Here is a 15,168-nt window from a genome sequence, read left to right as displayed (position 1 = left end):
CAGTATTCATTGAATCCCTATTTCAACACCATGTCTGACCCTCCTATTGACCCTGATCAATTTTCCCGAGAGGGTTCAATCACCAAAACCTACTACCGAGACGTCTACCCTGCCATTGACCCATCCAAGCCAGAATTCTCTCAGAAAGACAAAGTGACAATTATCACAGGCGCAGGAAAGGGAATTGGAAGAGTGAGTGGGCACTTGGCAAACAAAACGAAGATTGAACTTCCTCTGCTAATTCTGTATTCTAGGCAATTGCACGAAGCCACGCAGAGTCTGGCGTGAAGGGATTGGTCCTCATTACCTTATCCGAGTCCTCTGCAGCGGAGACCAAAAGCATCATCCAAGCAGAGTTCCCCTCGGTCGAGATTCTCACGCTTCCCACCGACATTGCTGATGAAAAGGCCGTGTCCCGAAGCTTCGACGCCATCAAAGACACATTCGGAACGGCTCACACCCTAGTCAACAACGCTGGAGTTTTTGCGCCTGGTGCCCCGATTGCGGAATCCGATTCAGCCACTTGGTGGAGCGACTTTGAAATCAACGTGCGCGGTACATACCATGTGACCGCGGCCTTCTTGCGTTTGACCGCACAAACACCAGAGGTTAAGCCCACGGTGGTAAACCTGATCAGCACAATCGCGTTGACACCTCCGACACTGAGCAGTTACTTCATCAGCAAGCTAGGCGTGGCCAAGCTAACTGAGTTTGTCACCGTCGAAAACCCCCACGTCACGGCCTATAGTCTGTCACCGGGTATTGTCTTGACGAGCATGACGCTGGATTCGTTCAAACCATTTGCCAAGGACACAGGTATGTCGCAATATGTCTCACTTCCTTCAGAGATTGTTTTTTCTAACGCTTTCGTTTTAACCTTTGACATAGCTGAGCTCACTGGTGCTGTGACGGTATACCTGGCGGCTAAACGCCCCGAGTATCTTAGCGGCCGCCACCTATCCGTCAACTGGGATTTGGAAGAATTGGAGACCCGCCAGTCTGAGTTCTCTTCTTCGAATAAGTTGAAAATTGGTCAATTCGTTTGAACACTCCGATCACCATTGGTGTGATACGGATCTGAATGTGCTATGAAATTCTTGTATATGCAAAAATTATGTGAAGGAAACAAAAGTTATACCAAGGCAAGCTAGCTGGAATATACTTGACTTTGTCGTTAAAGAGGAAAATAGTCCGTACCTGGAGGTATCTCAGGGAAAGCTGTTAATAGATCATTGATTTCATCGCAGTACCCCGACCAAGCCTTGGGGTCTACCGTTTCAGCCCAGGACCATAAAGCATCCGCCCCAGAGGTAGGTAAGTCAGGCTCGGAGAACTGCTCCAATTCCACTCGATCCCGACTTTCTGCAACTTTCTCGCGAGCCGGCGAATGGGCATGCGAATTAGATGCAGAAGCTTGCGCATTAAGTACTTCTATGAGAGCATCTACGCGACCGAGGAGGTAACGAGTCAGGTGGGTAGCCCGAGATGCACAGGGGTTTGAGGTTTTGGCAGAGTCAAAAACTTGGCAGGATAGCTCGAGGTGTTTTCGAGCGACGGGGCACCAGTAGCATAAAGGATAAGCCAATAGAAAGCCTATGAGAGTCAGGACTGCATTCCAGACGTATTGATATACGTCGGAGCATCCATGAAGAGCATCGTGGTTGAGCATGCGCCGGTGGACAATCTCGGTGACTTTCAGAGCATGTTGTAGAGCTGTTGTCGCATGAATGTCAGCTCGTGGGCTGCGTTGAGGGACCAGGCCATGATTGGGAAATTGTATGAATGGGCGATGAAACCAAATGACAATGTCATGAAATTGGAGTTCGAGCAGTGTTTGCTCTAAGGTGCGAGTGAATGGTTGATCGTACACCCACGCATCATCACGATATTGAAATCTTCCCTCAGCTGGGTGTGTCTGAGGGTGATTGACACTGCCGTCAAGCATCAAGTTCTTGAATGGGTCCACCTTTACGATAAGATCTCTCCATTCGAACAAGGGACCGATTTCATGAGTGAGATGTTCCGCAGACAACTCGATTTGTGGAACGAAGTTATTCCCATTAATTTTATCGTGGCGAGCCGCCAACGATTCGGCAACTCCTTTGCCAACCACTGTTAGCGTGATCGTGGCTGAGTGAAAGACCAACTCCGAGGTTTTCTGGTCAACGGAGGGATGATAATTGGGCAAAGGAAGTGCAGTGTCTCTAAGAGAAACAGCCATGGGTTTACCCAGATATCTCGAGCAGCGAAAATCGAGATGAACTAACATCCACCATACGCGGCCCCAGATATCTGCCTCTTTCGCCATAACAGGGGGTGTCGGTAGTTTATGCAGGTCGAGCGACTGTGCAAGTCGTACAGCCGCCCCTATAATGTTATATGCGGCCAGTACCTCCCCAGAGTTCAGCAGGAATAAGGCCATCAGAATATGGCGCTGGACGTCCGACACAGATGGTTCGGCATATAGGAGGTAGTGACTGTTTGCCGCCAAGGCTTTCTGGAAGTAGGAGACAAATAAAGCCACAAGGGGGCTCTGCCGTTTGTCGGAAGAGGGTTCTTGGGCATGACTAATTCCTGCACTGATGCCCAAAAGTCGATCATGGAGTCCAGCATGAAAGATTGATTGCAGACAGTACGCCATCAGAGCGTTTTGCAAAGGCTCTCGCTTTCGGTCTGGCTTAACATCCAGTACGTCTGTTTGAGTCAAAATCGGTATTAATGGCAGGTAACGAGCCCAAAAGATTTCTGAAAGTCTTTCTCGAAGGTCTGGCAAGTCTGATGGGCTCGGTCGCGCAGCGGTCTGTTCTGCATCTTGAATCAAATCCGGAGTCGAATATGAGGTCTCAGCAGAGATTACTACATTAGAGTCTGGAGATGTTTGTGTCGAGATTTGTGAGACTACAGAGCAAAATGAGTTGATCCGCGAGATAAAGCCTGTGAGACAGTCCGGATGGCGGGCGACTACATGAGTCGGGTCCCTTGGTAAATCAACCAGAGCGGGCGAGGCCACTGACTGGGGAGTTGGAGTACAGGAGAGCACAGATGGGCGGATATGCTGTGGTCTAGCCGAACGAGGCGCCGATAAGAGGTGCAAGGGATTAGGCTTGACACACTTGACCTTGTTTGCCATACACTGTGAACATGGCAACATGCCATCGCAGCGGACACGGTGCTCGCGACAGAATTCGCATGCTCGTCGCACTTTCCTTCGCTTTGCCAGGGGCCCCGACTGCAGAGGAGCGAAATTATAAAGCATGACGAAGAAAAGGCCGAGTTCAAATGCGGAGGTTCTGCATTAAGGAGTTGTAGAGAGAAACAATTGCGATTACAGCTCATCGCTAACAAAAGTGGATGCTAGTACACTAGTACACTCCCTTCCTAGACCAATAGGAAATTCAGGAGGAGCCAACCAATAGAAAACACGGGAGTAGGGACCACCCAAATGATTGCACTTCTCCAGGTTCTCCCTCATGGACAATTATTTTTGCCACAGAATCCGAGGACGCGATCTTCGATATTCCATTTATTCCATTTATTCAACCGAATACACATCAATAACGACGTGATTCGGAATACTCGGCTTGCGAAGCTCGCCCACAAAGACAGTCCGATTCAACCAACCGTGAACGCCTTCCTGAACCTCAAATCGTGGACTGGTCTTCGCATACCACTGATCCTCTGGGATCTTCTTGGTCCCATTTTCTCCAGCTTCTTTTCGAAATTTGCGAATCCATCCTTCATTCGTGACACTGATGAAAACCCCATCGGATGATTGAATCGTATATTTGGCAAAGAGATGCGTAATCCCATCCTCTCTGAGTACGTTCCAATCTCCGCCCCCAGGTACAATAGTGGCCGTTAGCTTTGGACCTTCAACGGTGCCTCCAGTAATAGGGATGAATCGCCGGGAGCCACAGTGTGTATCTCCGAATTCAAGAGATGGTGAGAGGTCCACATGCAAGGTGAATGCGAGTTGCAGTGTAGGTGCCATTGTGGAAGTCGTGTCAGGGCAATGACGGGTGTAAGGTGGCTCCGGTGAACAGAGAAATTTCAAGCAAATGAAAGTTGATTTGATTCCGATTGGGCGATCAGGGAAGGTTAATGCTGGTAAGTTCAAAGTTGGGGTTTAGAGACGAATCGAAGAAGCAGCCCCCGTGGAGGGCGAAAATGAGGGGCTCTGGGGAGACTAGCTTGATCGAACCAGTAGCTTCATGCTTAGCCGAGGTACCTGGACAACGGGTATTTGAAATCCCGCCCATTGTGTGATATGCGCCACACTTTTCTGACATGCAAACTTCGTGATGCTTGATATCTGAACGAGAGCTAAGGGAAAGGCAGCAAAGGCTTCCCCATGGGCAAGATTGGTCCCAGCCCTGAGCCCAGGCCCAGTCGACCCAGGCGGCTGTTAACCCCGAAGCAAAGACTTATCTCCGTCGCCAAGCTTTAAACCCGATCTGACTGAACCAGACAACTGTAGCAACGGAAGTATCGGTATTTGGAGTGGGAATTTGAACAGATGCGGAGCCAGTAGATGTATAAATAAGCCAAGTATTATTGTAAATCTGGCTATAACTATAACTTTTGGAATAATTCAAAACGATAATTCCCTGAACCATGAATAATATCCTTAATATGACCCCAAAGATCGTCCTTATCACTGGCGGGAACGGTGGAATTGGGTATGAGACTGTGAAAGCCTTGTTTGAAAGCGAAAAGCCCTATCACATTTTCATGGGCAGCAGGTCACTAGCAAAGGCAGACGAGGCCATCGAAAAGCTCAAAAATGAATGTCCTTCCGCGACCAATAGAGTTGAATCACTCCAGGTCGATTTGACAAGCGATGAGTCCATCGAGAGTGCATTTCAGAAAGTGAAATCTGGCCCAGGTCACATCGATGCACTTATCAACAATGCCGGTAAGTAGTAGTAGAAAAACTCAAGCACAGGTTCCGTTCCAGTTCCTAGCTAATCAGATTAGGTGCAACATTCGATCTGGAATACCTTGCCGATCGAGTTTCTCTTCGCGAATGTTTCAACAATGCCTACAATGTGAATGTCGCTGGGACAAACGTCATGACTGCAACTTTCATCCCCCTTCTGCTCAAGTCAGCTGATCCTCGCCTGATATTTGTGACCGGTCTGTCCGCTATCAACCAAGCTGCAGAGTCATATTTCCCCACGCCCCCTCAGCCAGCCGGGTGGCCCAAAAATATCGATTTTGAAACTATCGGGTATCGTTGCAGTAAGGTTGCTTTGAACATGATGATGCTAGACTGGAGCCATAAGTTGAAGGCGGATGGCGTGAAAGTGTGTTGCGTGGGTCCAGGAATGCTGGCAACCAATCTGGGAGGTGTGCCTGAATTGGCAATTGCGATGGGAGCCAAGCACCCAAGTATTGGGGGACAATTGTTGAGGAAGGTCGTGGAGGGCGAGAGGGACGATTCTATGGGGAAGATTATTGTGCAACAGGGAGTGATGGAATGGTAGACAGACTAAGACAATACAATAGTAGTGTCAAGAGTTGTCAAATTGATGACAAATCCATCTGGTTAAAGATGTAGTTAAATGACGTCATATCAGATCATCACCTTTGTTTATGCAGATTCATGCATATTTGTGCAGAACCCTGCAGAACTCTTGATTAGCGATTCTTCACAATCTGACAAATAAAATCTGATTCCGGGGTGCATAAAGCCACAAAAAATCTGCGCTTTCTAGTACTCATACAATCAATTGATTTAATTTGCAATTAAAAATGAAGCAAGCTTTCGTCGACAAGGACACTATCGTCACAATCCGGGAGACGGAGATCCCCGTCCCCAAGGAGGGCCAGGTCCTTATCCGGGTCGTGGTGTCTGGCACCAACCCCAAGGACTGGAAACTCCCGCGCTGGACCGGAAACGCCAAGGGTGCCAACGAGGGAGATGATATTGCCGGCTATGTCGAGGCTGTTGGAGAGGGAGTAGTTGGCTTCGCCAAAGGAGATAAGGTGGCTGCGTTCCACGAGATGATGACCGCCGATGGAAGCTATGCGGAATATGCGATTGCGCCAGCCCACACTACTTTCCACATTCCTGCCAAGACCAGTTTTGAAGGTATGTTGTCAATCCCAGTCTCAAAATTTAGACAAGAGTTAAAGTGAGAAACAGAGGCCGCGACTCTGCCCCTGGCGGCCATGACTGCCGCGGTTGGTCTATACCAGAGATTGGACCTACCGCTCCCTTGGAATCCTACCAAGGAGCAAATCCCATTGGTAGTCTACGGCGGAGCCTCCGCTGTCGGTGCATTTGCCCTGAAGTTCGCCAGTCTCTCCAACATCCACCCACTTATCGTGGTCGCCGGAAAGGGAGCTTCCTTTGTGGAGACACTCATTGACCGCAGCAAGGGCGACACCATCATCGACTACCGCGAAGGTGACGAGGCCATCCGTGCACAGATCAAGGCTGCCGCTGGCGGGAAGCCCATTCACCACGCCTATGATGCAGTTTCGGAGAAGGGCAGCTGGGAAAACCTCCGCGCTACCCTGACAGCCCCGGGCAAGATTACCACAGTGCTGCCCTGTGAAGGCGAAAACGACGACAACAAAATTGTCATCCACCGAACCATGGTCGGTACAGTTCATATGCCTCCTTCTGAGGGGTTGACAATTGAAGATCGCGAGTTTGGCGCGGCATTTTACCCGTTCATCGGTCGGGGCCTGGCGGGTGGCTGGTTCTCTGGACACCCTTATGAAGTACGCCCGGGTGGACTAGGTGGACTCCAGGGGGCTTTACAGGGGCTCGCCGACGGAAAAGCTTCAGCTGTCAAGTATGTTGTGAGGATCGGCGAAACGGACGGTGTCTCACAATAAACCGTCGGAGTTGCGGGTTTTGTGGGTTCGGAGGTCAGGAAGCAATGGGAATAGTGTACCGTTTGAATTAGTTTCTGCACACCAAACGAGAATAGTCTGATCAGAACAAGGTTGTCCAATGCAAATTAATCTACTTGGATCCACTCAAGAAAAAGTCCGAATGAAAGTGTTGGCATTAGTCATTGGTCAGGTACCAACTTTGAACGATTCACGATCCCCGCAGGCTCCACGTGCTTCGGGACAATATTATGGTCCGATGACCGGAAGCTTAATAGTGCATCTAAGCGATCCCATAAACAGAACCATCATCCGGCGTTAAGCCTGCTGAGTATGGCGGGTGACGAAAGATCTACAGTCGACGAAATGAAGAAACTCAGGCGTGGCTTCCAACTTCCGAGTGATTGGTCTGTTCGGCATGCAGTATGCAGGAGTTGAAAGAATTGTGCACATGCAACTTTTCAATCACTGCCATATAAAAGGGAGATCGACATGGCTATCATGTCGTTTTTTGGTTCGATAACTCATTTGGCAGCTATTGATTTGACTGGAAGATCAAAGTCAAAATGGTCGGGTTCACCACTTTCCTCAAGACTCTGCCAGCGTTGGCTGCAGGCACTCTTGCTAGCGTCAACTATCCTACCATCCCTTCAGACTTGACTACCCCAGTCCAGCAGCGCTTGGCAATCTATGGACCCAACTGTGAGAGACTACATCATATGTGATTGACCAAAAAAAGAATCATATGCTAACTTCTGTAGCTGTCTCCGTTGGATGGAACACATATGAGCAATTGAACTCTACTTGTGTGACCTACGGTACCTCGGAGGATGACTTGAGCACCGAAATTTGCTCCAGCACCGGCTCAACCACTTATTCGACCTCGCGGACATGGTCCAATGCCGTCGTTTTGACCGATCTTACCCCAGCCACCACTTACTACTACAAGATTGTCTCAACCAACTCCACCGTGGGTCACTTCTTCAGTCCCCGTACCCCCGGAGACAAGACCGCATTCAATCTTGATGTTGTGATTGATTTGGGAGTCTACGGTGCGGATGGTTTCACCATCTCGTCTACCAGCTCCAAGAAGGATACCATTCCCTACGTGCAGCCCGAGTTGAACCACACGACCATTGGTCGTCTCGCTGAGACCGTGGACGACTATGAGTTCGTTATCCACCCCGGTGACTTTGCCTACGCAGACGACTGGTATGAGAAGATCTCAAACCTCTTGGATGGCACCGAGGCCTACCAATCCATCCTGGAGCAGTTCTACGACCAACTGGCTCCCATCGCGGGTCGCAAGCTTTACATGGCCAGCCCGGGCAACCACGAGGCGGACTGCTCCGAGATCCCGTACCTTCTCGAGCTCTGCCCCGAAGGCCAGAAGAACTTCACCGATTTCATGCACCGCTTCGAAAACACCATGCCTAGCCCATTCACGTCGTCGTCCACAAACACAACGGCTCAGGCATTGGCCCTTCAGGCGCAATCTTACGCCCTGCCTCCATTCTGGTACTCGTTCGAGTACGGCATGGCTCACATCGTTATGATCAACACCGAGACCGACTTCACCGATGCTCCGGATGGCACAGATGGCTCCGCTGATCTCGACAGTGGTCCATTCGGCAAGTCTGGCCAGCAACTCGAGTTCCTCAAGGCTGATCTGGCTAGCGTTGACCGCACTGTTACCCCCTGGCTCATTGTTGCTGGCCACAGACCGTGGTACAGCACCGGTGACTCGGACAACATCTGTGATTCCTGCCAGGATGCCTTTGAAGAGCTGTTCTACACGTACGGTGTGGATTTGGGTGTGTTCGGACACGTCCACAACTCGCAGCGATTCACCCCCATTTACAACGGCACTGTTGATTCGGCGAACTTGACTGACCCCAAGGCTACCATGTACATTATTGCCGGTGGTGCGGGTAACATTGAGGGATTGAGTTCCGTTGGAACCGAGCCAGACTACACTGAGTTCGCTTATGCGGATGATTACAGCTATGCTACGCTGAAGTTGTTGGATGAGCAAAACCTGCAGATTGACTTCATTCAGTCCTCGACTGGTGATGTTTTGGATAGCAGCACTCTGTACAAGTCGCACAAGACCCAGTTTGTGAGGCAGTAATTGGGTGACTTAGAGGAGACCTTGGAAGTTGATATAAGGCAGCCTGGAAACTTTGGAAGCGCTGTAGATGATTTATGTATTGATTGAGAAAACTGGAGATGACCGTGTATGTACTGCTAGCATGAGACTTTATTGAAATTTATTTTTTGACCATACTCGTTAGTAGACGTTATGAACGTATAGCTCTAGAATATGTGTTTTTATGGGAATGGTGGTCAAGTTGGTGAATTATTCAGGTGTTTGCAACTACTATGTTGCAGCAGTTGATAATTGCACGCAAGTTTCCTTGGGGAGAGGGCAGGCGGGCCAACCACGGTTGGTCTTGGCGTTTCAGACCGCGCGTAATACTCCAACTTTCCAGAAAAGGTTGTGGAATTATTACCGCTTGGTGTGGCAAAAGTCTATTTAGATTTTCTGGCTAATCAAAGCACCAAAAGGCCATTGACACTTTACCCACTATCTTGACTTCCAAAGCCGAGTTGGCGGTAAAAAATGGATCAATAGATATGGCCCCCCTATTGTATTCAGTGGACCGCCGTACTCTGCTCTCGACTCTCGAGTCTCAATGCTCCCCTCAATCACCAGGTGTTATTTTCATTGGTGAATTTCCCGATCGCCCCCACTATTACTCACAATGGCTCACGCCCCCTCATCATGTCTCAGATTGTACTGGACCCTGCAGCAAGGACAACCTTCAAGCTTTTGTCCATATAAACCCAAAGCCGAATCCCCAAAAATCATCCTCCAACAAATCACACAAAATCGACACCGAAGTCACCCAAAATTACCTCTCTCAATCACACAATGGCTTTATCCGACACCTCACCCGCGGTCGTCTATTACGACATCGCATTCAGCCAGCCATACGAAAAATCAACTTCAGCCCCCAACCCATGGAAGGCGCGCTACGCCCTAAACATGAAGGGAATATCCTACAAGACAACCTGGGTCCCAATGCTAGAAATCTCAAATATCCGCCAAAAAGTCGGCGCACCGGCATGTCGCAAGTTCGCCGATGGAACCGACTACTACACTCTCCCCATGCTTACCGACTCAACTACCAATGCCGTAGTCGGTGACTCCTTTGATATCGCTCTCTACCTGCAAAAGCAGTATCCCAATTCTGGAGCTTGTGCGGATCTATTCGCAGCCCAAAAACTTGATTTCAAATACGCACTTCAAACGCCGTTGATGGTGCCCCTCTCGGAGCGCGATGAGGGTGAATTCGGCGAATATGTGCGATTTAATACCAACATTGATGCTGCATTTACGGCGCATGTGCTTCTAATGGCGGGCGGAATGCCATTCGAGCAGTCACAGATGGAGGGGATTCAAGCGGAGTTTGCGAGACGGTCTGGGGGTGCGTCCTCGAAGAACTTTTCTTTCGGAGAGGAGGATAGGGTGAAGATGATGGTTTCGTTTCGGGAGGCAGTTGCTGATTTGGCCACACTGTTGAATCAGGACCAGAGTGGGCCGTTTATCCTTGGGCACCGATCCAGTTATGCGGATTGCATCGTTGGGGGGTGGTTGCGGATGATGAAAGTGACTTTGCCTTCTGCTGAGTGGGAAGAGGTTATGGGGTGGTATGATGGGGTGTTTGAGAGATTGTATCTGGGTCTAGAGCAATTTGCGGAGGTGAAATGACCAATTGCTGATTTGCACTTCGATTGACCGCCGGCATATCTGAATGTTGGATACCTCAGGTGAAGCTATTTTGGTTATCATCCAACAAACATCCATGGATGTTTACAAGTATACATAGTATGCTACATATCACCAAATCTAAAATCCTAAGCTCTCCACTACTCTTGAAAAAATAATGCATTACTATCAAATCATCAGCACCAAAAGCTCTTCCCAGGCGATGGCTCCATCGAATCGGGAAATCATAGATCGGATCGCTGTCTGACCCGCACGGCATGACATCACGCATCACTTTATTTTGCACCCAGAACGCGTCCGCCCACTATCCATCCCAATCCACGCGCCATGGCCAAACGAACCCTAGAGTCCTTCTTCAAGCCCATCTCCCCACCAGTTCCAACCGAGAAACGAATCAAAACCGACCAACCCGCGCTTCAACCGCAACCGCAATCGCAATCGCAGTCCAATCAACCGGGTACCAGTCCGACGGATGAGCCCAACAAAGCCATACCAGATAACCATCCAACCTACCCAATCCCAATCCCACAACTGCCCTCCCACATCGATGTCGGTATACAGCATGGCACACCAGCGCGCCAAGCACGCAATATAAACAACCAACCTCACCTCGACCTGCTACACTTTCAGCCCTACGTCGCCCGGCAGACGGCAAACGAGCTGTTCAAGTTCTTGCGTCGGGAACTCCCATTTTACCGTGTGCAGTACTCGATTAAGCGGGGTGGAGTCGAAACGTCCATAAACACACCTCGCTTCACGACTGTTTTCGGGGTTGATGATACAGCCCGATTTGTGCATAAGAACGAGCCTGCAGGGTCTTGCCCCAAGGACCCAGCGGAGAACCGAGACCCAAACACCAATGCAGATCAAACCCCAGATGGAACACATGACGACTTGATCCTTATACAAGCCGAAACAAAATCCGCCATCTCTCCAACAAAATACCAATACAAACCACGACCCATACCCTCATGCCTCGACATACTCCGCCAACAAGTCGAAGCCGCAACAGGCGCACGCTATAACTTCTGTTTAGTGAATTACTACGCCAGTGGCGAGGATAGCATATCCTTTCACTCAGATGATGAACGATTCCTCGGCGATCAGCCGAATATTGCTTCGCTATCGCTTGGCGGGGAGAGGGAGTTTGTGATGAAGCACAAACCTCCCCCCACAACAGGCTCATATCCATTCGGGCCGGGGAATGGCATCAAGAATGGCGGCAAAAGTGCTGGTATGGCAAACAGTGAGACCGTTTCGGATATCGGTAGCACGGCTGCAACGTCCCCGGCCGAAACAACTACCCCGAGTCATACAGCGAAATCCCAACCCCCAGGCTCCGGTACGACCGATTCTCAACATGGGGTTTCACAGCCTCGAGCATATGGGCCGATGCAATTGCAGACGCAGATGAAAGGACCTGCAGCCGCACCTCAGCAGATCAAAATGCCCCTCGCATCGGGCGATATGGTGGTAATGCGGGGTGACACACAATCCAATTGGTTGCATAGTATCCCGAAAAGACGGGGACGGGCGGGGGATGCGGTGCGGGGAAGAATCAACATCACTTTTCGAAAAGCGGTTGTGCCTGCTGGAACGAATAATTATTACCATTATAATGTTGGGAGTGGGCCCGTGTATCGGTGGGATGAACAGAGAGGAGTTATGGATATTATGAAGTAGGCAGTCATCTGGAATTAGGGATGTTCAATCGTAATTTATTCGCTGCTTATATATGCATGCATAGCAACATTGCTCCTGCTCAAGTGCAATCAGATGCGATCGTGGTAAGCTATGCAATGACGCGATCGCCGTTCTCAAACTCCATGTACATTGCTCCCGAATAAACAGAAAGTGAAGCGAGTCGTAAGATGTGCATTGGCGCGGTTCATAATGCCCTAACCATATGGAGTAAAATCCGCCCGGAAATAATACAGAGGGGGAATTGAAATGAGAAAATAAAAAGTCGGAAGTCGAAAATCGAAGGTGGAAAGAATACAAAGGTAAAGTGAAGTGAAAGAAGAAAAAGAAGAAAAAGAAGTGGAAGGTTGGAAAATGGAGCGGGGGCGTAAATTAAAATCCGTAGACTTCCTCGCCATAAACATCGGCGTAGCATTGGAAGACATCAGGGCAACTGGAACGGGTTAGTCAAAGTAATTAAATTAATCAATTTGCGGGGTGGAGTAAACTCACAATACTGGGTCTTTGCCGAAGATAATATGCCATGAGTACTCCATAATGTTGGAAGTCACCTCGTCCGGCAGGTCATTGTTCAGCACCCAATCGTACATGCGTTTGTAGTCAGATAGCGGGCGCATCAAAATTTGATCCCTGGAGACGGCAAACTGCGAGCAACAAGGGGCGGCGATGGTCTCGGGAACTTTACTGTTGCCGAACAATTCCTTCCAGGCATCCGCATAATGCGATTCACCAGTGTTGCCTGGCTTCGGGGGGTTGCGGAAAGGTTGCATTTCGGCCGGGCAACCGGGGGACAATACACAGCGGAGATTGACGAAACCTTCCTGCTGGACAAAGTCGCGCTGAAGGGCCCGGATCGAGTCCACATTGTTGTAATCCATGGTATCGGTGTGCCAGGCGCCGGGCCAGCCGTCGCGGTGACTGTGCAGGAAGAGAACGATCGGAGGGAGATCTTGATAATGATCGACGATATATTGGAGGTATGGCAAGGCCTCACGGCCTTTGTTCTTGGGAGTGTGTACCGGAGCGTTGGTATCATCGACGGTGTAAACGTAATTGCGCCATCTGCGGATAAATTCACGTAAGTATTTTTGTGGTTCCACAGATTAAGCTAGTCCCACGGTGTCTCTGTATTTCCCCTGAACGGGAGAACAAACAGCCCCAGAAGGAAGCCATTGAGACATGAAGAGAATTGTAGGGTAATTGGGTAAAAAATAGAAATGAGAGGGAGCAAAAAAAAAACATCGGAGACGTACTCGGCGACCTCTGCTGATACCCAGGCAGTGTTCTCCTCACGCAATTTGCCCATGACAATAACACCCTCATTGGGGACCTCGATCGGGGTTGTCTTGTAGGTCAAATCCAGCTTCTTGTTGGTGCCAATACCCCATTTCCTCTGGACACCATCTTGAACAGCTTGTTGTTGTGGCCGCAAAGAAGCGCGGAAGGATGTGGTATCGAAATTCCAGAATGACTGGGGGGCCTGGCCAACCTTGTGGAGTTGACGGTTGATTAGGACAAGCGCGAAAATGATCAGCGCCGCGGCCAAACCGACACGTAGTGAGAGCCTCATCTCATAACATAGAAGCGTAAAGCAAACTTGAAGAGAGAGTGAAGGGGAACTGAGGGGGAGGAAGAAGAGAAAGGAGGTGTGTTATTTTTTAATTTTTTTTTCTCCGAGACACAGGTCCACGGATCGAGGGGAAGGAAAAGAAAGCGAATCAATCTCAGGGACGGACTTGGCGGGTCCTCATGCGGAGTAGCGGATTCGAAAGGGTCGTCGGCACAAAACACCAGAAAACAATGAAAAATAGGTTGGAGAAAAAAGAAGCGAGTGAATTGGAGAAGACAAAGATGTGATGGAATTAGGGTGCAGACTATAGAAAGAAAGAAAAAAAGAAGGGGAAGTACAGAGTCACAGATCAGAAGTTTGGAAAACGAAAATCAAAATAGGAAACCGCGTGAAATACAGTTGCGGCAGGAACGACCCAGTTCAACCCAACACGCCCAATACACCCAGCACAATTGTCTCTCTCTGATTGGTGCAAATCCGCCCAAATCCCCCCAAAGGTACCGTCAAAGTATATTTATTATGTACTTCTAATACAAACAGTACCTTCCAGTACATTCATCCTCTGCCGATCCATTGCTGCGCCGAAGCCCCTGGACCCTCTACAGTCACCAATCCGCGTTGAATCACATCGGGGAGTCAGAAAGCTGCGATCAGCGGGGCCCAGACACATTTTGTGGTCTTAGCGGCGGACCCATACGGGAACTGGGCTCAACTGAGCTGGGATCATCTATAGGCTATGTTGTACTCCGTACTCCGTACTCGGCACTACTTTCATTAGAAATACAGGTGGTACCAAAGTCAAAAAGTATCGAACGGCTTGGGTCTTGGACACTGCAAGGGACAACAGATGTTGTGCATTTACCCGGGGAAGATCCCACGCCAGGGGGAATGCTACATTCAAGTGTATGGCTGATGTCAGCGACGCCAGCGACACGGGCGAAAGCTGTTAGGGGGAAACTAAAGCGCTTACAGAATAAGCCTTCATCTTTAGATCACGAACGCCCCCTTTTCAGTGGCACAGGGTCAGAGCGAAGTTAACCAAGTAGCAGAATTCATCCATACGAACTTCATTTTCAGGGGCTACTACGGCTGTGGGGGGAAATAAAAGGAACTAATCAGACCGCAATTTTGATTTTCTTACGCCCCGACGGGAAGCCTTAAGCTTAGACCATCGGTTTTCCGAGACCCTCACACTAAACCATGGCACCACTTTCCACTTTTTGAATCCCAACATTTCAACGCCAAAACACCAGATTCC

The 15,168-nt window shown here is 49.5% G+C and overlaps 9 protein-coding genes across 9 annotated transcripts; 6 read left to right on the top strand and 3 right to left on the bottom strand.

Moving 5' to 3' along the window:
- Positions 1–30: 30 nt before the first annotated feature.
- On the top strand, positions 31–1,046 carry N7466_006579 (SDR family NAD(P)-dependent oxidoreductase; the record flags this gene model as incomplete). Its single annotated transcript, XM_057165976.1, has 3 exons — positions 31–192; positions 255–816; positions 889–1,046. 3 exons carry the CDS (start codon positions 31–33, stop codon positions 1,044–1,046), a joined length of 882 nt encoding a protein of 293 aa, XP_057021575.1.
- Positions 1,047–1,174: 128 nt separating this feature from the next.
- N7466_006578 (uncharacterized protein) lies at positions 1,175–3,256 on the bottom strand (the record flags this gene model as incomplete). The annotated part of the gene is made up of 1 exon (XM_057165975.1): positions 1,175–3,256. The coding sequence occupies one exon, from the start codon at positions 3,254–3,256 to the stop codon at positions 1,175–1,177; it is 2,082 nt and encodes a 693-aa protein (XP_057021574.1).
- Positions 3,257–3,532: 276 nt separating this feature from the next.
- Positions 3,533–3,991, bottom strand: N7466_006577 (DUF3237 domain-containing protein; the record flags this gene model as incomplete). The annotated part of the gene is made up of 1 exon (XM_057165974.1): positions 3,533–3,991. The coding sequence occupies one exon, from the start codon at positions 3,989–3,991 to the stop codon at positions 3,533–3,535; it is 459 nt and encodes a 152-aa protein (XP_057021573.1).
- Positions 3,992–4,614: 623 nt separating this feature from the next.
- Positions 4,615–5,486, top strand: N7466_006576 (uncharacterized protein; the record flags this gene model as incomplete). The annotated part of the gene is made up of 2 exons (XM_057165973.1): positions 4,615–4,915; positions 4,978–5,486. 2 exons carry the CDS (start codon positions 4,615–4,617, stop codon positions 5,484–5,486), a joined length of 810 nt encoding a protein of 269 aa, XP_057021572.1.
- Positions 5,487–5,754: 268 nt separating this feature from the next.
- Positions 5,755–6,849, top strand: N7466_006575 (zinc-binding alcohol dehydrogenase family protein; the record flags this gene model as incomplete). The annotated part of the gene is made up of 2 exons (XM_057165972.1): positions 5,755–6,094; positions 6,149–6,849. The coding sequence occupies 2 exons, from the start codon at positions 5,755–5,757 to the stop codon at positions 6,847–6,849; spliced, it is 1,041 nt and encodes a 346-aa protein (XP_057021571.1).
- Positions 6,850–7,412: 563 nt separating this feature from the next.
- N7466_006574 (purple acid phosphatase family protein) lies at positions 7,413–8,977 on the top strand (the record flags this gene model as incomplete). Its single annotated transcript, XM_057165971.1, has 2 exons — positions 7,413–7,548; positions 7,608–8,977. 2 exons carry the CDS (start codon positions 7,413–7,415, stop codon positions 8,975–8,977), a joined length of 1,506 nt encoding a protein of 501 aa, XP_057021570.1.
- An 804-nt stretch (positions 8,978–9,781) lies between these two features.
- N7466_006573 (uncharacterized protein) lies at positions 9,782–10,621 on the top strand (the record flags this gene model as incomplete). Its single annotated transcript, XM_057165970.1, has 1 exon — positions 9,782–10,621. The coding sequence occupies one exon, from the start codon at positions 9,782–9,784 to the stop codon at positions 10,619–10,621; it is 840 nt and encodes a 279-aa protein (XP_057021569.1).
- A 345-nt stretch (positions 10,622–10,966) lies between these two features.
- On the top strand, positions 10,967–12,322 carry N7466_006572 (Oxoglutarate/iron-dependent dioxygenase; the record flags this gene model as incomplete). Its single annotated transcript, XM_057165969.1, has 1 exon — positions 10,967–12,322. The coding sequence occupies one exon, from the start codon at positions 10,967–10,969 to the stop codon at positions 12,320–12,322; it is 1,356 nt and encodes a 451-aa protein (XP_057021568.1).
- A 390-nt stretch (positions 12,323–12,712) lies between these two features.
- N7466_006571 (DUF3431 domain-containing protein) lies at positions 12,713–13,910 on the bottom strand (the record flags this gene model as incomplete). The annotated part of the gene is made up of 3 exons (XM_057165968.1): positions 12,713–12,773; positions 12,833–13,402; positions 13,594–13,910. 3 exons carry the CDS (start codon positions 13,908–13,910, stop codon positions 12,713–12,715), a joined length of 948 nt encoding a protein of 315 aa, XP_057021567.1.
- Positions 13,911–15,168: the final 1,258 nt, after the last annotated feature.

The sequence above is a fragment of the Penicillium verhagenii genome (genome assembly GCF_028828195.1).
Source record: "Penicillium verhagenii strain IBT 33310 chromosome Unknown utg000006l_segment0_segment0, whole genome shotgun sequence".
NCBI lineage: Eukaryota > Fungi > Ascomycota > Eurotiomycetes > Eurotiales > Aspergillaceae > Penicillium > Penicillium verhagenii.
Note: the sequence above shows the minus strand (reverse complement) of the source record. Positions and strands in the feature narration are given on the sequence as shown.